This window comes from Schistocerca americana, chromosome 1 (assembly GCF_021461395.2).
Source record: "Schistocerca americana isolate TAMUIC-IGC-003095 chromosome 1, iqSchAmer2.1, whole genome shotgun sequence".
Classification (NCBI taxonomy): Eukaryota; Metazoa; Arthropoda; class Insecta; order Orthoptera; family Acrididae; genus Schistocerca; species Schistocerca americana.
The window spans coordinates 235,168,336-235,191,879 of NC_060119.1; the positions used below are offsets into that span (position 1 = coordinate 235,168,336).

The 23,544-nt window shown below is 41.3% G+C and overlaps 1 protein-coding gene across 1 annotated transcript in view; it reads left to right on the forward strand.

Moving 5' to 3' along the window:
* The window catches only part of LOC124621755 (probable cleavage and polyadenylation specificity factor subunit 2), a 185,372-nt gene extending 165,524 nt beyond the window's left edge, over positions 1 to 19,848 (forward strand). The window contains exons 15-16 of the mRNA XM_047147168.1: positions 16,176 to 16,313; positions 18,422 to 19,848. Of these exons, the coding sequence (XP_047003124.1) occupies positions 16,176 to 16,313; positions 18,422 to 18,514 (231 nt within the window). The 3' untranslated portion in view covers positions 18,515 to 19,848. The remainder of the gene's footprint in view (positions 1 to 16,175; positions 16,314 to 18,421) is intronic.
* Positions 19,849 to 23,544: the final 3,696 nt, after the last annotated feature.

The following is a 23,544-nucleotide window of genomic DNA, read 5'->3' on the forward strand; positions in this document are numbered from 1 at the left end:
GAAGCATTTCCGTAACACTCGCGTGATGATCAAACTTACCAGTAACAAATCTAGCAGCCCGCCTCTTGAATTGCTTCTATGTCCTCTCTCAATCCGACCTGATAGGGATCCCAAACGCTCGAGCAGTACTCTATAATGGGTCGTATTAGTGTTTTATAAGCGGTCTCCTTTACAGATGAACCACATCTTGCCAAAATTCTACAAATGAACCGAAGACGACTATCCACCTTCCCCACAACTGCTATTACATGCTTGTCCCACTTCATATCACTCGGCAATGTTACGCCCAAATATTTAATCTACGTGACTGTGTCAAGTGCTACACTACTAATGGAGTATTCAGACATTACAGGATTCTTTTTCCTATTCATCTGCATTAATTTACATTTATCTATATTTAGAGTTAGCTGCCATTCCTTATACCAATGACGTATCCTGTCCAAGTCATCTTGTATCCTCCTACAGTCACTCAACGACGACACCTTCCCATACACCACAGCACCATCAGCAAACAGCCGCACATTGCTATCCACCCTATCCGAAAGATCATTTATGTAGATGAAAAGCAACCGTGGACCTACCACACTTCCCTGGGGCACTCCAGATGATACCCTCACCTCCGATGAACACTCACCATCGAGGACAACGTACTGGGTTCTATTACTTAAGAAGTCTTCGAACCACTCACATACTTGGGAACCAATCCCATATGCTCATACCTTAGTTAGTAGTCTGCAGGTTAAAATAGATACAAGTGCGAAACACAAACGTAACAGATGAAATCTACAAATTACATTAAGATATATGCTGAAATTGCGTCTTTCGTGATGAAAACAAAAAAATCGAGGACATACATCCACTTGCATCATGGGACAGGCAACCACTTATACCCCATATGAGTATCCACCTCTGTAATTGGGCCCCCTAATACCATCTAGAACACCGAGTTTAGACTCGGAGGTAGCCACCCTTGCAGTGGACACCTTCTTATTGTAGGCACCTCAAGTGCTGGGCAGGAGAGTTTGCATGCCTCAAAGATGCTGAGGGCTATATCGGTGGTAGTGTAGCTACAGGCATTTGAGAAGGTCTCCCCTTACTGTATTCACAAGGCATTGAAGGGTGTTGCTGGTCCTGAAAAAGTGTTAAATGACTTTGTAGTGGAACCGTTCTATTTGAAACTGCCACATCATACCAAGTATCTAAGCTTCTGTGGTGCAAGGCTGTAGGTGACTACCCTATTGTAGCTGAGCTGCGTAATACCCTTAACTTCTGAAAAGGTGTGGTTATCTGCTTCGATATAATGGAGATGGATTGTGAAGAAAGGAAAAATACAGGTGTTATGGAAGTGCAGAACTATATGAGAAGAGTCAGTGGCACAGTGGAGAAAACTACAACGTTTATTCTAATATTCAACACTCTAGAATTATCTAAGCATATTCTTGCAGACTACATCTGTCTTAATGCGTGACCATATGTTCGCAACCCAGTGTGATCTGTCAAATATCAAAGATTTGGAGGTGGCTCAGCTTTCAGGCAACTCTTGTACAGTTCCTCCAAAATGTATACTCTGCTCCGGGGATCACCATGTATGGAGCAGGAAGGAAAGGAAAATTCAGGAGTTGGAAGTCACGGAACGCATACCCTATTCTGTAGCTAAAATAGCTTTCCAAGCTATGCAACCTTCGGCATTTGCTATTGCTGTTGCAGTGGCCTTTAAGAAGCCAGTCTGTCAAATGTGATGGCTCCACGTAAACCCAGACTGACTGCAGATTCAAGTACGAGTAAATGCTCACATCAGTGTACCAGTGGGGAGGGTGGGGGGCAGCTATGCTTTGACACAAAATTATTTGGAAGTTGTCAACAACGGAATTGGAACCTCAGCTATTAGAGCATACAAAGCCTGCATCCTCTCTGCCCATGCAAGCAGCTCCTCCCACAAGTAAGAACAAACTTCACACAAAAAGTAATTCATAATTGAAGAAAGGGCAGCAAAACTGTTGTATTGGAGGGCACTCTCCCATTCTGATGGTGATTTTATTGTGGAGAACACTGATGTCAACATTGAGGAACTGGAGAGCTGAGCACCATGCCATGTTCCCACTGACCTCTCTAGTAAATCACCACCACCAAGGGAGGACGACAAAGACAACCGCCACTAATCAATGGCTCCCACTGGGACTTCTGTATTTCTGTGGAACTTAAATGGATACTGATCACATTAGAAGAATTGCAGCTCCTGAGCCAGGAGAAACTGTTCTGCGTCTGATTACAAGAAACTCATTCTAAAGTCACTGGTACACTCAGATTAAGGGGCTATCACCCCTACAGAATGGATGATGTTACTGGAGACAGGGCTAAGGGGGGTATGGCTGTTTCTGCCGATGACAGATGCCACTCTTGTTCTGCCCATGTTATGACAACCATACTAGCATTTGCAATGGATGTTTCACACCAGTTAAAATCATATTGTGTTCTTTATACCTTCCATCTTATAATGTGTCAGATGCAGGCCCTGATAGAACTTTTCCGGACATAGCCTTGCCCCCTTCCTCATTGTGGGTGACTTCATTGCACACAATGTGCAAAGGGGCTTAGCTGCCACTTGCTCCAGTGGTCGAATTATTGAGCTCCTTGCCCATTCAGAGACTATCTGTCTTTTGAATTCCGGTCAGAAAAGACTTTTCTACAGCTGCAGGGTCATCTTCGGCCAGTTGATCTTTGTTTTTGCTCCCCAGTCATTGCAGATTTAGTTCAGTCTGAAATGATCACAGATTTGCATTCCGATGACCACTTTCCAGAATGGATTTGTCTTCTGACTCACAGTGGTTGATAGGAAACCACAAAAATGGATGGTTCAAAGGGCAAATTGGTTGTGATACAGTCAGCAGGCCATCTTCGAACAGCAGGATTGTGCACAGGAGACTATGGACCATATCATCTGTGTGATCCAACAAGCTGACACAGATTCCATTCCCCAATCTGGCACCCACCTCAGATGACCACCTGTCCCTTGGTGGGATGACAGATGTCGCTTGGCAGTCAGAGCCAGGTGTGCACATTCTTGGAAATTCAAACACCATGCAACTACAGATAACATTCATGCATCCAGGTCTGCAAGAGCTTAATCAAAGTGAGTGACAAAAGAATGGAAGAGGAATGTCTGAAAGGAATTCACAACTTCTGTTAGTCACTCCACTTCCACTGCACGAGCTCAGTAAGGCAGATTTCAGGCAAGGGCAGTACAGTTCTATTTACAGCTTCGTTGAAAACTGGGGTCTTGGTGGAGGGGGGGGGGGGGGGGGGAGCGGGGGTGCTCAAGAAATGGCTTAGGTTTTAGCAGAGCACTTTTTCACCATCATGTGTAAAACACACACACACACACACACACACACACACACACACACACACACCTGCATTCCATGTTTTCTGTCTGCCATCGTCTTCAGGTCCACATAATTCCCCCCTATTCCCTTTATGTCCTGTACCATCTTGTATCTCCGTCTTCCTCTCAGTCTTCTCCCACAAACCAGTCCTTCCAAGGCATCTGCTAGCAAGCACTCCCTTCTCAGCGAATGTCCCAACCATTTCTTTTTCCTTTCTCTTATAACCTTCAGCTGACATCTTCTCTCACGAATCCTTTCCAATACTCTTTCATTACTCACTCTTTCCATCCAGCTTATCCTCCCCATTCTCCTCCATATCCACATCTCAAATATTTCTACCTTTTTCCATCCTCTCGTCTCAGTTTCCATGTTTCTGCCCCATGTAGTGCCGCACTCCAGACAAAACATTTGCCAAGCCTTTTCCCTAGACCTTTATCTAATTTGTCACATAGCAGTCTCCCCTTTCTGTTGAATGCCTCCGCTTGGCTAGTGGTAGCTTGTCCTATTTTAATATTGGACAGTCTGCGTCTTGTACTGAGGACCATACTCTTTGTTTTTGCTGTGTTTATTTGCATCCCATATTCCACACAAGCTTCATTCAGATCTTTCAGCATGTTATTCACTATCCGCTCACTTTCTGCCACTAATACCATGTCATCAGCAAATATTATGCACACTATTCTCTTTCCACCTATACATATTCCTCTTATCCCATGTAAGCCTTCCACAATAATCTCTTCAAAGCGTATGTTAAACAACAGTGGGGAAAGGCAACAACCTTGTCAACATCTTGTCCAATGCTGCTTCCTTCTGACATTTCATTTCCAATCCTTATCCTTAATTTCAGGTGTAAATATAGATTCTGTAACAGTCGTCTCTCTTTCCAATATACTCCTTTCCTCTTGAAAGTATCCATCAGCTTGTTCCACTGAACTCTGTCAAAAGCTTAATCAAAATCCATAAAAACAGCAAAGATTTCTCTACCTTTTTCCATGTGTCTTTCCCCTATAGTTCTTAACAGGCCAATGAGATCTCTTGTTCCTTTTCCTCTTCTAAATCCGAACTGCTCCTCTGCAATCCCTCTTTCCAGCTTGCCATAAAGCCTTCTATTCAACACTCTCAGCAACACTATTGCTGCATGAGAAATTAGACTGATGGTCCTATGCTCTTCACATTTTGTAGTGTTTCCCTTTTTCTCTATTGGTATCATAACTGTTGCAAGGAAGTCCTCAGGCCATTCCCCTTTGTCATATATCTCACTACAGAGGTAGGGTATTTCTTTTCTTGCTTTGTTTCCCAGACTCTTCAACAGTTCTGCTGGCAAATCATTAATTCCACATGCATTCATCTCCTTCAGCGCCTTTTCTACTTCCGCTTCCACGATGGTGAATCCCTTTCCATCTTCAGGCACATATTGCTCCTCTTCAACATTAATTTCACTTTGTATTTCATCCCTCTTATACAGTCATTCAGTATACTCTTGCCATCTGTTCAAAACCTCCCGTGGTTCTTCTGCTAGAGTACCATCTGCTCTTTCTATTTCCATGTTATTTCTCTTTCTTTTACATTCAAAAACTATCTCACTAGCTAGTCTCTACATCATTTCACACTTTCCCTCTTTCTCCATTTTCTCTGTTTCATCACATTTCTGTTTCATCCATTTTCCCTTGCTTCTTCAGTTTTTCTTCTTAATTCATTATTCAGTTTCCTGTACCTCTGTTTCCACTATCTCCACTCTTCCATCTTTTTCAACATGTTTTTTGTTATCCATTCTTTCCTGGTACTTTGGGATACTCTAATTCCTAGTGCTTCTTTGGCAGAGTCCATAAGTCCTTCCCTCATTTTTATCCATTGATCATTAACACTTTCATCAACACTACCTCTTTTCTATTTTCCATAAATCTGTTTTCCAAATCTGATGCCTTTCTTACCTTTTTGAGTCTTTCTTTGTTTGGTCTTTTTTTTGCTTTAACTCCTCAGACTTTTTTTCAACTTCACTTGTATTTCTCCCACTACTAGGTTGTGGTCTGAATTTATATCCACTCCTGGATAAGCTTTGGCATTCTTCAAACAGTTCCTAAATCTTTTTTGTATCAGGATGTATTCCAACATATATCTTTCCCTATTCAAAATTGACATCCATGTTGTGTAACGTCTCCTTTTGTGGTGTCCAAATAATGTTACCCAATGTTAATGAATTTTATTTACAGAAACTAATTAGTCGCTCACCCCTCTCATTTTTTATTCCTAATCCAAATTTTCCTACTTTATCTTCATCTCTTTCTTCATCCCCCACTGCGTCCCAGTCCCCCATGATGATAATGCAGGCATTTCTGTTTTCTTTCTCGATGAGTTCTTGTATTTTCTCATAATATTCTTCCACTTCCTCTTCTCTATGCTGGCTGGTTGGCATATATACCTGTATTAACACCAAATCTTTTGAACTACCCTTCAGTGGTATCTTCGTCAGTCTTCCATCAACATATTGTACCTTCATTACTTTATTTTTCAGCTTTTTCTCTATCAGTATTCCTACTCTGTTTTCACTACGTATAAAAGAAGGTCTACATTTTCCAGTCTCCATGTACGAATTGGAATCTGCTCTGTCTGCAGCCAGAGACACCGCTCCAAGATTGGAGATTCAGTTCAATAGGGAACACAAAAGTGACAACAAGCAAAGGTTAATAGAGATTCGTGCGTCTGTGAAAAGATCTATGTGCAAAGCATACAACTACCATCTCACACCTAAGCAAAAGATCTGGCAGACAACCCAAGAAAATTCTAGTCATGTGTAAAATTGCTTAGCAGGTTTAAGGCTTCCATTCAGTCCCTTGTCAACCAGTCTGGTGTGGCAGTTGAACATAGCAAAATGAAAGCTGAAGTTTTAAATTTAACATTCAAGAAATTGTTCACACTGGGGAATCCTGTATGGACGAGATAATAAAAAGCATACCTGGTGTAGAGAAACAATTGGAAGATTTGAAAGCAGATAAATCGCCAGGTCCAGATGGAATCCCAGTTTGATTTTACAGAGTACTCTGCGGCATTGGCCCCTTATTTAACTCACATTTATCGTGCGTTTCTCGCCCAGCACAGTCCTAAGCAACTGGAAAAAAGTGCAGGTGACTAGTATATAAGAAGGGTAAAAGAACGGACCTGCAAAATTACAGACCAATATCCCTAACTTCGATTTGCTGCAGAATCCTTGAAAATATTCTCAGTTCGAATATAACAAACTTTCTTGAGACAGGGAAGCTTATGCACACAAATCAGCTGGTTTTAGAAAGCATCACTCATGTGAAACTCAGCTTGCCCTTCTCTCACATGTTATACTGTGAACTATGGATGAAGAGCAACAGGCAGATTCCATATTTCTAGATTTCCGGAAAGCATTTGACATGGCACCCATTGCAGGCTGTTAACAAAGGTACAAGCATATGGAACAAGTTCACAGATATGCGAGTGACTCGAAGACTTCTTAAGTAATAGAACATAGTATGTTGTCCTCAACAGCGAGTGTTCATCTGAGACAAGAGTATTGTCAGGAGTACCCCAAGGGAATGTGATAGGACCGCTGTTGTTCTCTATATACATAAATGATTTAGCAGACAGGGTGGGCATCAATCTGCAGTTGTTTGCTGATGATGCCATGGTGTCAAAGTTGACTGACTGTACAAAGATACAAGACAACATAGACAAAATTTCCAGTTGGTATGATGAATGGCAGCTAGCCCTAAATGTGGAAAAATGTAAGTTGATTTGGATCAGTTAGGAATATCAAACCTGTAATGTTCGGATATAGTATTACTAGTGTCCTGCTTGACACAGTCAAGTCGTTTAAATATCTGGACATTACTTACAAAGCGACAAAAGGTGGAAAGAGCACGTGAGCATTGTCAGCTTTGGTTTATTGGGAGAATTTTAGGAAAGAGTGGTTCACCTGTAAAGGAGATCACGTATAGGATGCTGGGGCGGCCTATTCCAAGTGTTTAGGTTCCCTACCAGGCCGGATTGAAGAAAGACATTAAAGCAATTCAGAGACGGGCTGCTAGATTTTTTAAAGGTAGGTTCGAACAACAAGTATGTGCTACAGAGATGTTTCAGGAACTTAAATGGGAGTCCATGGAGGGAAGGCTACATTCTTTTCAAGAAACACTAATGAGAAAATTTAGAGAACTGGAATTTGAAGCTGACTGCCGAACGGTACTACTGCCTCCAACATCTACGTCTACATCCATACTCCGCTAGCCACCCGACAGTGTGTGGCAGAGGGTACTTTGAGTACCTCTATCAGCTCTCCCTTCTATTCCATTCTCGTATTGTTTGTGGAAAGAAAGATTGTTGGTATGCCTCCATGTGGGCTCTAATCTCACTGATTTATCCTCATGGTCTCTTTGCGAGATACATTGCGCATAAGGACCATGACGATAAAATACTAGAAATTAGGGTTCATATGAGGGCATACAGACAATCATTTTTCCCTTGCTCTATTTGCGAGTGGAACAGGAAATGAAATTACAAGTAGTGGTACAGGGCACACACTGCCATGCACTGTACGGTGGCTTGTGGAGTATCTATGTAGATATAGATCAGATTCATTATGCCGTGCTCCATCATGTGTGCCCTGGAGCCAAAAGCTAGCTCCTATCTTCTTCCAATCAAATATGATTTGACGGACAGTACCCCATGACTTGGAACGACGCAATGTTAGAATGGAAAACCGGGCAAGGGAGCATATCGACCATAATAGTTGCCAGAATGTGGTTCTTACCAGTTGTATAGGTAAGACATTGTAGCATACGGTCTACTGCTACCTCATGTGGCTCCTTGGCTTCAGAAGTCATCCGTATTCTCCCAGTGCTGTTCGAGATGCTACCATTCAGCCCTTGATGACCATGATAAACATGCTTTCAGTGCTAAGTGTTTCAGTTCATTAACAACCCTGCTTTCGGATTTGGGCGTGACTGTAATTATGATATGTCACTGTTTGCTGTAGGCGCTAGGTACTTCAGAATGTGTACGTCGTCTAGGCAGCATAGAAGTCATCACTTACATGGACAGGAATGGAATATAAGTCGTATGTTGCTCCTAAGGTCCATATATTCAAAAGATCGACGGATTGCAAGTTAGGTGCACATCAGGTATCCAGTAGCGTTTTCCACAGATGCTGCCAGGAGCCAGCAACTTAACTAAAAGGATTCAATCCAGTCACCAAATACGACAGATGAGATGACATGATGTTTTCAGCAAATATGTACTTTTGCTGGGATGGCACAACCCAACAGTGATTTGAGAACAACTAAGAGGAACTCAGTAGCTGGAAAAATTCCAGGCCGAACTGAAGTAAACATTTGGCGACAGTCAGTAGCAAAACCACTTAGTGGAAGAACAATTGAAGACCAGGACCCAGTGTTAGGGTAAGTGACAAGGTTTTAAATACAAAATGTTTTGGCCCTATGCCACATTGTGAATCAGACAGAAGCCGACAGACTCTCACACTTGATGAAAGGAAACAATTGAAAGTCCAGTACAAAATAACAATAATGATATGAAAAGGATAGATTACTACTCACCACATTGAGTCGCAGACAGGCACAATGAAAATGACTGACAAACATTTAAACTTCAGAGCATGATGAGAGTTAGTCAAAACCCTGGCAGAGAATATGATTCTGTTTCTCCAGTCCTGGATGGTACTGAATCACAAGAGGATTGCTCTTTTGTGGTCAGGGAAGTGGGTATACAAGAGGTGGTAGGCGACTGAAGAGGCAAGACATGGGAGATGTGTTTGTGGACAAGGTTGGGAGGGTAATTTCAGTCTGTGAAGACCTCAGTGAGACCCTTGGCATATTTGGAGAGGGATTGCTCATCATACAGATGTGATGACTTCAGGTGGCTAGGCTGTATGGAAGGGACTTCTTGCTATGGAATGAGCAGCAGCTGTCGAAGTGGAGGTATTGTTGGTTGTTGGTAGGTTTGACGTGGACAGAGGTACTGATGTCAACATCAAGGAATTTGGTTTGTTGGGTTGATGAGGACCAGTTGAAGTGAATGGGCAGAACATGAGGTTGTGCAGAAATGTGGATAGCATGTCATCACCCTCGGTCCAGACCACTAAGATGTCATCAGAGAATCTCAACCAGGTATGGATTGGGATTATGGGCTGTTGGGAAATGTTCCTCTAAATGACACATGAATAGGTTGCCATATGGTCCCCATTGCTGTACCACAAATTTGTTTGCAGATCATGCCTTCAAAGGAGAAGTAAATGTGAGTGAGAATACAGTTGCTCATAGTGACCAGGAAGGAGGTTGTAGGTTGGGAGACAATCAGACCCCAGTGCCCAAAGACAGTGGCCTTCCCTGACACACACGTGTGTGTGTGTGTGTGTGTGTGTGTGTGTGTGTGTGTTTCTATCTATTTTGGAGGGATTTTTTTGTGCGAAAGCTTAAACATTTAGCAGTCTTTTTTCTTTGTGCCTGTGTGACTAGGTGCCTCTTGTATGTGCTCAGTAGCAATCTATCCTTTTCGTAGTGTTGTTACTTGATGATGGGGGGTCACAGAAGACTATACAATGCTCCTCTGTCAAAGCATGTCATAATGACAGAGGAATTCACTAAGCAGTGCCAGCACATTGAGAAAATGCAACAGAAAGTGGGGCCTATGGCAGTTGTAGAGCACTACCATGACTTCGCCTCTCTCATATGCCAGGTAGTAAGAGAAGAGATACAGCAGTTTATGGCAGCCATAAATGCCAGACTGAGTACACAACAGATAGCAACCACGAATATTGATGCCATACTTCAAAAAGCATTAGGGAATGTTGAAGAAAGACATGCATTGATAATTAGCACAATCCTCCACCACAAGATGAATGCACCATGGAAAATGACGTGTCCAAACCACAACAGGTACACCCATCTCTTCTGCCAAGTATAAACCCCCCCCCCCCCCCCCCCCCCAGAAGAACAGATATTTGGAGGCTGAAAGACAACAAACATCATGTGTCCACTGTAAGTATCCTGGACACATGTGTTATTGAAGAGAAAGAAGACAAGTGTTTGATGGCTGTTATGCCACAAAGTGTCAACCATCACAACAGTCTTATTCATGCCAGTCAATTGCAGATGAATATAGTTGCCCTGAGGAATGAAGCCCATCGCCGTACCCTGGAAGAAGTCGCTCTCCCTCACGTGCTAGCTGTTCCTGTCACTGTACAGAGGTACCAGCCAATCAGCTAACTGCTGAATTCAAGAAGACTAACCAAGGTGACTACCTATAGAGTTGAGGTTGGCACAGATTAAAACCTCCGTGGCCATTAGTTACCAAGATCTCAAGAAATCCTATCAGTGGCTGACCTGTCTACGAACTAGTTGATTCGAGAGCTCCGTTTCCTGTAATGTTGCCAGCTAAAGAAGACGATGTGAAAGCAGTTGTGGTGAAGGTCACAAATGGGGACAGGAATATGTGTTGCAAGAATAACTATCACTGACAGAACACAGCCCTTCGAATTTGTCATTTTAACAGATTGTAATTACATCTACATCTACATTGATGCTCCCCAATCCACCTTACGGTGCATGCGGAGGGTACCCTGTACCATTACTTGTCATTTCCTTTCCTGTTCCACTTGCAGATATAGCAAGGGAAAAAGACTGTCTGTATGCCTTCATATGAGCCCTAATTTCTCTTATCTTATTTTCATGGTCCTTATGTGCAAAGTGTATTGGAGGGAACAGAATCGTTCTCCAGTCAGCTTTAAATGCCCGTTCTCTAAATTTTCTAAGTAGCGTTTCTCGAAAAGATCTTCACCTTACCTCTAGATATTCCCTTTTGACTTCCCGAAACATCTATGTAACACTTGCATACTATTCTTGGGTGGGACTTCTTTGCAGGCATCACAAGCAGTTGTAGACTGTGGTAGATCAAAGCTACAGACAGGCAAAGTTATTTCAACAAGCACACATAACAAGATTGCTCTGGACAGTTGATTGCTGCTGAAGATGTATGATCCCACCGTAATCAGCAAGACAAGGCCCAGATGCTCAGTTAAAACAGTGAAGATATTGTTGAATCCAGAAAGCTGCTTGGGCTCGCATAAGAAATCGACGTACTAGTGTCAATCATAAGCATAACAGATGGTCAAGGAGAACTTTGCCTCACTAATTGTTACAAGCTGCTCTCATATCCGTAGGAATGTGCGTACCAATGGCTGAACCAATCCAGGATGGACAGTTCAATGTCGTTGTTGAAGAATCTTGCTTCGCTAGCACTACAGACAATGCAGTGCGGGAAATTACTATCAAACTGCCAACAGTGTCAGGAATGTTAGCCCTTCTGTGCCAATTTTTGGATGCTTTCAAATCCAGAGTGAGGAAAGGACAGGTCAAGTGGTCCATGGGAAAACATTGTATCGACACTGGGGATCATTCACCAATTAGCCACTGCTCATATAGGATGTCGCCAGCTGAATGAAGCATGAGTTGAGAGAAATGGAGATGATGCTGCTAGATGACATTATTGAACGTACAGACTTTTTTGGGCCTCTCCTGTGATCCTTGTGAAGTAGGAGGGGGAGGAGGAGGATGGCATGTGGCATTGACTGCTGATCACTGAAATCACAAAAAAGATGTTGGTTTACCCATTGCAGTGCATTTGTTGATACCCTAGACTGCTTGAAAGGAGCAGAGTATTTCCAAAGTATGGACTTGCGGACAGTCTACTAACAACTCAATGTTGAGAAGGCTGACACGAAAAGTCTGCCTTCACAACACCCAACTGCATCTATGAGTTAAAAATTATGCCAATTGGACTATGTGATACCCCTAGGTGGACAATATGTATTGATAGTTTAAATAATAACAAGTCTTTGCTATCTGGATGACAATGTCATTTTCCTAGAGACATTTGAAGAATTGGATAACATTTTCATTTTCTAAGCCTTCTGACAACTGTCTTGAAATGTGTTCAGAGAGCAGACCTCCATCTGTGCCTGAGAAAATGCCTCTTTATAGCCCAAGAAATAAAAATCTTGGGGTATGTAGTTAATGGCGATTGAGTCCATCCCTATCCAGAGAAAATAAGAGGAGTCTCAAATTTTCCAATTTCAAGGCAAATTCTTGATATGACAAGTTTTCTCTGAATGTGCTCATACTCCCGGTGATTCATAAAGGAATGTGCCAAGGCATGTTCCTTGTGAACTACTGAAAGGAGACACCAAATTTTCCTGGAAGAAGGTGTAAGAAAGTTCTTTCCATGTCCTTAAGGAGACGATAACATTCTTAGCCATAGTATTTGTTGTGTCTAGACAAGACAGCCTAGACACAATGAGAGGAAGCCGAAAGGCACGCGCTAAGCTAAATCAGGATGGCGTGAGGTCTGAAACAGGATACGTAATGAATGCTATAAAGAAAAGTACGTAGCTGCTGAAATACTTAACTTTAATCCATCCTATTGGTACATATGGAGATTGTGGCGATACAAGTGAGACTCTTTAGATACATGCAATGTTACTAATGGCGCCTTGCTAGGTCGTAGCCATTGACTCAGCTGAAGGCTATTCTAACTATCTGCTCGGCAAAGGGGCGAGGCTTCGTCAGTATAGTCGCTAGCTACGTCGTCCGTACAACTGGGGCGAGTGCTAGTCCGTATCTCGAGACCTGCCTTGTGGTGGCGCTCGGTCTGCGATCACACAGTGGCAACACACGGGTCCGACATGTACTAATGGACCGCGGCCGATTTAAAACTACCACCTAGCAAGTGTGGTGTCTGGCAGTGACACCACAGTATTGTATGATGAGAATGCCAAGATGGAACTTTACAATCAAGCAGTTACGGGATAGGTGCAGTTCTAGTGAAAACTCGGGAAGGCGTTGAAAAGGTGATAGCTTGTGCTTCAAGAAGTACCTGCAAGGTCCAAAATGAACTTCTTTGCAGCTGAGAAAGCTTGGGCCATCAACATTTTGATGGACAACCATTCTCTATGCTGACTAATTAGCCCAAAGCATCCATTGGGTTGATTTATGAGATGGGCACTAGGCTTCAAAGGTATGTGTCATAACGGCAGATATGTCACGAATGTGCATTGATGTCAAACAGATTGATTTCATTTTAGTACTGCCCATCATGACATACTCATCCTATATAACCACAGTGAAGAAAAGCACTACAGGACTCTCTCTGGTTTTTCTGTTCTTCAGGCATGGTGCCGAAACAACAATAGATACACTGTTCCTATTTCAACCAGATGATACTCGGAATGATTACTTGAAACACTTCATCACCAGGGCCAAAATAGCAAGACAGCTGGCTCGCATATGATTCCTGGACACTTACAAGGAGGACCAAGAGCACTTTAATGCCAAACACCATCCATGAGATACAGCCCACAGGACTGTATGGATTTTTATACTGTACGGAAAGTGGTACTGTTGGAAAAATAACTAAAAGGCTGCTTTATGCCATGTAGTAACCTTTATTGCTAGTCATACCTTACATACAAAGTCGAGGATCATGATCTTTCATCAAGAAGACAGTCCACCCCCAGTAGCTGAGTGGTCAGCGTGACAGACTGTCTATCCTAAGGGCCCGGGTTCGATTCTCAGCTGGGTCGGAGATTTTCTCCTCTCAGGGACTGGGTGTTGTGTTTTCCTAATCATCATCATTTCATCCCTATCAACGTGCAGGTCGCCGAAGTGGCGTCAACTCGAAAGACCTGCACCAGACGAACGGTCTACCCGACGGGAGGCCCTAGCCACACGCCATTATTATTATTATTATTATTATTATTATTATTATTATTATTATCAAGAAGACAGATATGCAGAGACATTCATGTCCTCCATATGAAGCCCTACTACATCCCTGAGGTGCAAATTGATAATGGGGGCTTTTCGTTCAAGGGAACTGAACATCTGTTTGATGATAACTAAGCTCTGACCATAGGGCTACTTTTGTTACACATCCTAATGTAGAGGATGTGACAACGTGACTCAAATGTAAGGATCCTTCGGTGCTGCCATACAGAGGACCACTGACAAGATGTAGATGCTGTAGTCGGCTCCAAGGAGTACTCATGAAACAGCAGGTCACTGTTTCTCCAGGAGAGGAAACAACGCCACAAATTGTGCTGCTTGCAATATGGCATAGTGATAAGTGTTGCTGATTGGCATGCTGTGGGCCACCAGTTCCGATCTCATCATATACATGTATTTGTTATGTAGTATTTATCATTTTCAGAAGATTCTCAAAATTTCGTATGCTTTTAATGTTTGCAAATTTTGGAATATTTTTTGTTTGTATAAACAGCAGCACTCTACATCAAGGAGGCAGTTCTATTCTGTTTGTATATTGGTGTCCATGATGAATATGCTTTCACTGCTAAGCGTTCTGCTCGATTGATAACCTAGCTTTCGGATTTGGACTTGATTGCCGTTATCACATGACAATATGAGGTGCTATCCAAAATTTTTGGGACTGGTGCTGCCATCTGTTGATAACCTGACCTTTGGACTAATAGTCACCATCATCCTTGAAGTAGTTCCCATCCGCATGTACACACCGGTCCCAACACTTCTGCCACTGGTCAAACATTTTCTGGAAGTCCTGTTCTTCTAGGGTGTTTATCACCACCAGCAATGCTTCATGAATCCTCTCTAAGAGTGTCGAACCGATGGCCTTTCAACTTGAGTTTCAGTTTTGGGAATAGTGCAAAGTCGCAAGGCACCAAATCTGGTGAGTATGTTGGGTGGGGTACAACCGCCATGTTCTTTTTGCCAAAAAGGTCGTGGTGAGCAAGGACGTGTGACAGGGAGCATTGTCGTGATGCAGCAGCCAGTTCCCCTGACGCTAAAGTTTGGGCCATCGTCGCCACACATTTTCACGGAGCCGTTCGCAAAAGTCACAGTGGTAGGTGGAACTCACCATTTGGTTGGGTGGGATGTATTCTTTGTGCACAATTCCCTTGGTATCAAAGAAAATGATGATCATGCTCTTCACTTGTCTTGCTTTTTTGGGTCCTGGAGAGCCCGGGCTCTTCCACTGGGACGATTGTTGCTTTGTCTCTGGGTCATAACCGTAAATCCAGCTCTCATCACCGGTGATAATCGGTGACAAGAAGGTTGAATCATCAGATGTGGTCTGACAAAGGTCCGTGCACACTTCAACACACTGTGCCTTGTGATCAGGAGTCAAGATCCTTGGCACAAATTTTGTGGTGACATGATGCATGCCCAATTCATCAGTCAACATTCATTGACATGTCTCATAACCAATAACCACCTCATCCACAAGGTCTTAAAAGGTTGACGTCGATCTGCACGAACTAGTTGTTGAAGTTTGGCAACAATGTCTGGTGTTGCACGGCTAACAGGCCTTCCAGTGTGAGCATCATCATCAGCATGTGTATGGCCGGCCCTGAACCGAGCATGCCACTCAAACACACATGTACGGCTCATGCTCTGTCCCCCAAACACTTGTATCATTGCAAGGGCCTCCGTAGCACAGAATTTGATACACATGCGCTGTTCTGTTCATGCATCCATTGTAAAATCGCCACACGCCAAACACAGAGTATTATGGAAATCACCGGACGTGCAACACGTCCTCCCAGCTGAATGCACACTGACTCACCATATATGCAGCTCTCGCCACCTAGCCGTGCAAAGATCTACAACTCCTACTTTCCAGATGGCAGCACCAGTTCCGAAAATTTTGGATTCTACCTTGTACAATTAATTTATTCATTTCTTGCATGACTTTTGATGAATAATTCCACTTGTCTTAAAATTACAGATCTCAGGTCACCAAACAGCATTCATCAACGAATTAAAGCTTTCTGATTTCAAGCAAGTGCTCACAAAGGCCAATATCAGCTCTGAAATATCTGGAGGTGTTCTCTGGTGCTGTAATGGAACAGTGGCCGTGCGAAGGGTAAATATTTTTAATTTTTTTTGTGATGTTTAGTATATATTAAGATTTATTTGTATTTATTCAATCCCTTCATCCTGAAGAAAGACAAATTCTTCAATTTATTTTTTGATATGAAAGTAACCGCTTTAAAAATTGTTAAGAAGTAGTAGTGGAGCAGTTGATACAACACCAAAGTTTTGATACAACACCAAAGTTCTTATTAGAATTTCAAAAAGCAATTAGAGCAATTCTAGTTGATAAATGCTGGTATAGCCAGTTAGTCAATAGTACAAAAAGGAAGAGAAGGAAAAATAGTAGGTGAATATGGACTGGGGGAAAGCAATGAAAGAGGAAGCTGCCTGGTGGAGTTCTGCACAGAGCATAATTGAATCATCACTGACACTTGGTTTAAGAATCATAAAAGAAGGTTGTTTATGTGGAAGAGATCTAGAGACACTGGAAGGTTTCAGATTGATTACATAATGGCAAGACAGAGATTTAGGAAGCAGATTTAAAATTGTAAGACAGGGTTGTAGCCTATCCTTGATGTTATTCAATCTGTGCATTAAACAAGCAGTAAAGGAAACCAAAGAAAAATTTGGAATAGGAATTAAAGTTTAGGGAAAATAAATGAAAACTTTGAGGTTTGCTGAAGACATTGTAATCCTGTCAGACACAGCCAACGCCTTGTAAGAGCAGTTGGGACAGGATTTACATTGTCTTGGAAGGAGGCCAGAAGTAGTACATCAACAAAAGCAAAACAAAGGTAATGGAATGTAGTGAAATTAAATCAAGTGATTCTAAGGGAATTGTATTAGGAAACAGAACACTTAAAAGTAGTAGATGAGAAGAAAAGCATTTCTGAAGAAGATAAATTTATTAACATCGAATGTAGATTTAAGTGTTAGGAAGTTATTTCTGGAAGTATTAGTCTGGAGGGTAGCCATGTATGTGAGACATGGATGATGAAGAATTTTGAAGATTAGATGGTTACATTACGTAACTAATGAGGAGGTGCTCAACAGAATTTTGGAGACAAGAAATTTGTGGCACAGCTTGATCACAAAAGAAGGGATTGGTTGATACAACACATTCTGAGACATCAGTGGATCATTAGTTTACTATTGGAGGGAAATGTGGGGGGGGGGGGGGGGGGGGGGGGTAAAAATTGTAGAGGGAGACCAAGAGATGTATGTAGTAAGCAAATTCAGAAGGACGTAGGTTGCAGTAATTACTCGGCAATGAAAAGGCTCGCACAGCATTGAGAACTGCGTCGAACCAGCCTTCGGACTAAAGACCAAAACAGCAACAGTCGACACAAGACTATAACAAACTCCTAGGGTTGTTCTCTATTATTTATTGTTATTACACTGAATGTCACTTGTGGGAAACACACAAACACAAGTCTGGAATTGAGATATAATTATTCAGGTGAAACAGAATATTTCAAATTGCATGATCCAGGGTATTAATGACAGTAGCCCAATGAAGTTTTAGAATTATTAAATCAGTGGAATGAACTATGTTAACAGTCTCCTCCAGGATCCCACAAAACAAGAATCAAAGAATTGACTGCAACAATTTGCTAGTTGAGTATGATACATCTAATACGACACTCGAGATTTGATACCAGGGAGACGTGTCCGTTTAACCCACACATTTTGGCCAAAATTTCAGTGAGGATAGCAATTCACTTTGAGTAAGAGGTGAAAAACATATTTGTAAGATATATACTAACTTTCTATGTAACTAAAAGCCAAAAGTTTCCATTGCTCTGAAATAAATATATTTGCTGTGATTAGTGAACAACCTAACATGGCTCTATGGGTTGTACAAATTTGACTAAAAGCAGAGAGCAAATCAAAAGTAGTAGCATTTCACCAACTATAGATTGAGTCTGATTGCAAAGTAACAAATTATGTAAAAAATAACAGGTGATTCAGTATGAAATTGGGTGGATTGGTAATGTGTTTTTGACTAGCTTGTGATAAGTTGAAGAATGTTGAAAACTCCTGTTAACAGTAAATGCTTTGCTTTGTTGGGGTTGCAGGGTTTTGATTTCATTGCACTGACTGTGTAATATTACTTATATTTACTTTTGCTCATCTTTAACTTTCATTATGTTTCAGCATGACACTGGCAGAGTCACCTTAGAAGGCTGTTTGTCAGAAGACTATTATAATGTCCGAGACTTACTATATGAGCAGTATGCCATTGTCTGAAATCTGTTGGTGTTATTAGAGGAAGATTATCAAAATGTTGGTGAACTTGAAGAGCCATCACCTGTGGCACTGAGTGTTAACGATACAATTGAAAAGAATTGTATTTTGTGGAGCACGTATTTGTCAGCAGCTTATTTTTAAAGTCTGCTTTGTACACTTTGCTGGAAATATTGGAGAAGTTCAGGAGATTCACCTGTATATGGACTTGTAAATATCAATAGCATTGTCTACTGCTGAGCAGTGACATAAGCCATTTCTGCAAGGTTTATATTTGAGATTCCACAAGGGATACAATTTTGTATATATGACTTTCTTTCAATCAGAATGAAATCAGGATCATCCCTTTTGTGATGCTGATTCCTCAAAGCTGATTGTTAATGCACAAGTGGTTTTTTTTTTCTTGGCTGCAGATCAGTCGTGTTTGTCTTGTATTCAACACAGTGTATAGTCCAAACAACTGAAAATTGTGCTGAAAAAAATCCATCAAAAACTATGTTAATATTTGGTGAATTCCTTGTGCCTAAAAGTTATGGATCCCGCATTTCTCTGAAACTTGTGGTGACAGGTATAAATATCAGTTGCTGATTGTCATTTCAGTTGCCTGGTCCCAACAACTTGTTTACTCTTTAAATTTTTTTAAATCCAACATTAAGAATATGTTGTGAAAATGGCACAGTTTAAGCTACCTTGAATGGGGTAGATCTAGTACTATATGTTTTATCGGTGTTTAATGTGTTCGTACTATAGCTTTATTCCTACTGATTTACTGTCTGATTTTTTCCTCCTTCACTTTTTGTATGTTGTAAACCTGTTATTTTATGTGCATGTAATGGCATGCATATGTTGTTTTGATAAAAAATGGACTTATCACTTTTTATTTTGATCCGTACCAAGGATAAACCATAATGGAAATTGCAAGGCGAAAGAAGATAAGAAATGACACATGAAAGATTGGAAAAAATTGGGTTGGCATTCATACAGAAATAAACTGCAGCTGTTATTCCTAAATCAACAAGTAATGTAATATATGTGATGAACTCAAGAACTGAAGGAGTATTATTTATTGGATGAGAGAGAGAAAATTAATGCTGAGAAGTGGAAAATAAGATGATCAAAATATTCAGAATGGAAGGGAGTTGTAAGCTGTAAAAGATGAGGAGCTAAGACAAACAGATGTACAACCAAAGACAACCGCTGATGACCTCGACGTTGAGCGCCCATAAGCCCCAACCATAGACAACCATAGGAAAAAGCTAATGAAAGACACTCTTGTTACAGTTGTACTGTTACAATTTTACGATTTTAGTTCAAAATAAATAAGTACGTCAGATGGACAGGCTTGAAGTGATCAGTAAAAAGACTGAGATCCAGTTATGGTTACCCATTGCTTTTAGGTGTTAAAATAATTACTATAATCAGTCATTTTCATTTTTTAACTTTCTATTTATTTACAATAAATGGGTAGGGTTGGACAGTGAAACTAGTTATGAACTGTAAAGAAATGACGACGAAAACAAAAAGTTACTGGTTGTGGTCATTACAGTTATACATACAAGTGAAGTTATTTCCACCAAAAGAATAACAATAGAATCCTAGAATCATTTAAAAAAAAAAAAAAAAAGGCCTCCAGTATCAAGCACAATATATGTGTTTTTTTTTTTTTTTTTTTTGTTTTTTTTTTTTTTTTTTTTGGGGGGGGGGGGGTTTGTGCGCATGCACGTGTGTGTGTGAAAAAAGGAGAGGGAGATATATATATATATATATATATATATATATATATATATATATATATATATATATATTATTATTATTATTATTATTGGTGTGTTGCCCTTAAAGAGCGCATTTGGACTAAACTACATGGCCAGTTCCTTTTGCTGCCTTCCTTGCTGCCCAAACTTCCCTCATTCGCTCGCTGTGTTTCTGTTTCCGGTCCTCTGTCCATGCTTCTTGTCGGCTTCGTGTCTTCGGCTTCATCTTGATTGCCTTTTTGGTTGCCCATATTTCTTTCATCTTCTGGCTGTGATCTTGCTTTCGTTCTTCGGTCCATTTTATGCCTGTTCGTTTGTCGCATTGTATCTCATGTAGTTTACTTTTCTTAATGATGTTTCTGAACTTTATTCTGTCGTTTATTGTGTCTGCTGTTATGTTGAGCTGGTTCAGGTCGTTTTCTACCTCTGCCACCCATTTGTTGTTTCTAGTGGTTACCCAGTCAAAGATCTGTTTGGTCAGCCTGTGTGATGGCATTCTGTATAGGTGTCCATAGAATTGTAGTCTGCGTTTTCTAATCTTTTCTGTGATTGTCTCCGTATGTTTGTACAGTTCCTCTGTAGGTTTCTTGATCCATATTCCATTGTTGTTAGTTGCGCCAAATATTTTCCTAAGTATTTTCCGTTCTACTTTTTCTAATTGTCTGATACGTGTATGCCCTCGGATTAGTGTGGTCTCTGCTGCATATAGTGCCTCGGGGAGCACCACCGTGTCGTAATGGCGTAATTTGGCTTTTTGTGAGATAGACTTCTTGTTGTAATGATTCCACACTACTTTGTATGCCTTGTCCAGTTTAGTCTTTCTTTCTTCATTTGAGTCTCTGTTATGTCCACTCATTTGTAGTGTTTCACCGAGGTATTTGAAGTTTGCTGTTTTGTAAATCGTGCCATACTTTGTGTTCAGAGATGAGAGTTTCTTTGTGCTCATAAACTGTGTCTTTTCGTAAGAGATCTGTAGTCCAGTTTTGGAAGCGATTTCGTGCAGTGTTTCAATAGCGTCTTTTGTTTCCTTTATACCTTTTGTGACAATAGCCAAATCGTCTGCAAAAGCCAGGCATTTAATCTGTAGGTTTCCTAAGGTTATCCCCTGTTGTGATGTTTCCCATTCTTTTATGGCCTTATCTAACACCAGATTGAAAAGGAGAGGTGAGAGGCCATCGCCTTGTCGGACACCTGTGCGAATTTCGAAGGGCTCTGATAGTTCCCCACAGAACTTTACTTTGGAGGTCGTGTTGGTTAAAGTTTGCTCTATGATAGCCCGTGTTTTGTTGTCTACTTTGTATTCTGCTAGAATTTTGAAGAGAGTTTTCCGGTCGATAGAGTCGTACGCCTTTTTGAAGTCAACAAAGGTAATGATCAGGTTCTGTTTGTGTTGTAAAATCATTTTCAGGTTCCAAATTTGTTCCGCACAAGACCGCCCTTTACGGAAGCCTGCTTGGTATTCCCCAATCGGTTTGGCATTCTAGTCTGTTCAGTAAAGCTTTAGAGAGGATCTTGTATGTGACCGGTAGTAGGGATATTCCTCTGTAGTTGTTCGGGTTAGTCTTGTCACCTTTTTTGTGTAGTGGATGTATCAGGGCAGTTTTCCAGTCGTCAGGAATTTTCATGGTCTTCCAGATGTCTTCCAAGATCCTGTGGATGTCTTTGGTGAGTTCTGGGTCTTGTAACTTCCAGATTTCCGCGATGATGCCATCTTCTCCTGGTGCTCTACGATTCTTGAGTGACTTTATTATTTCTTTAACTTCTTCTAGAGTTGGAGGTTCACTATCTGGATTGTATGTGCTCATTTCTGTCATCATTTCTTCCATGGGGGGGTCCGTGTTGAGCAGTTTTTCAAAGTACTTTGCCAGAATGTCACAATTGTTTTTGGTATTGGTTTCTAGGGTTCCATCCGGTCTTCTGAAGCACAAGTTGGGTGGTTGATATCCAGTCATATTTTCTCTGAACGTTCTGTAGAAGTTTCTTGTATTGTTCTTCATGAAGTCCGATTCGATCTCTGTCAGTCGCCGTTTGTCGTACTGTCGTTTTTCACTGCGAATGATTTTGCTTGATTGCTTCTGTGTTTTCAAGAAGTTCATCCAATTCTCTTGGGATTTATGGCAACTAAATTTTTTCCATGCACTGATTCGTTGGTCAATAGCTTGGTCACATGTGTGGTTCCACCAACAGTGTTTCCGTGTTCGTGGTGCTTGTGCTAGTTTCATGGCCTCTCGGATTCTTCGTGAAAGTTGTGTCCAGTCTGTCGTTTTCTCCATTTTAATTTTGTGTAATATTTGTGTCTGGTTTAAAGTAACGTATTCTGGATCTGGTCTAACAATTTTGTTCTTCTGCAGCTTTTTCTTGGGCAAAAGACGAATCCTGATCTGTAGTAGGTGGTGGTCTGAGTCGAAGTAGCCTTTACGGGTGTCTATGTTCAAAATTTCTTTTTGTGAGTCTTTCTGCACTATTACGTGGTCGATTTGTAGTTCTTGCTTTCCGCTGGGGAATTTCCATGTGGTAAGTTTTCGTGTTGGTTTCTTGAATTTTGTTGACATAATGGCGAGGTCGTGGCTTTTGCAAAGTCTATCAGATGTTTTCCGTTTTTGTTGGTGTCCTTGTGTGGAGTATGTTTCCCTGTGATATGTCTGTATATCTTTTCTTTTCCGAGTTTGGCGTTGAAGTCTCCCAGTATTATTTTGACTCTATGTGCAGGAATTTTTCTGATAGTTTCTTCCATTGTCGTCCAGAAGTCATCAATTTCGTCCGGGTTTTTCCTGTTGTAGTCAGTAGTTGGTGCATGTGCGTTGATTATTGTGTAAGATTTATTGGCTGATTTCACTGTGATGGTGCTGATTCTTTTGTTTGGTGACGAAAAGTCGATTATGCTGTCCGTGGTGGACCTGTGTACTGCAAATCCTGTGCCAAAAAGCCTTAGGTTTTTCAGTTGTCTCGATGGTTTTCCTTTGTATATTCTGAAATTCTCCGTGTTGAAATGGTCTTCGTCTGTGAATCGTGTTTCTTGCAGTGCACATATTTTGATTTGAAATTTTTCGAGAGTGTCTGTCAGTTGTTTCATCTTTCCTGTCTTCATCAGTGTGTTCACGTTGAGTGTGCCAATGTAGTGTTTGCGTTTGGTCTTGAGGGAGTTTGAGAAGCTCCGATTCTTCTCATGATGTCCGTGAGCCCCCGGAATCCGATGCTCACGACAATCCCAGTCTATTGACTGGGGCCCGGGGTAATGAGATTTTTCTCGTTGTACCATCATGATGTTTAGTAGTTGGA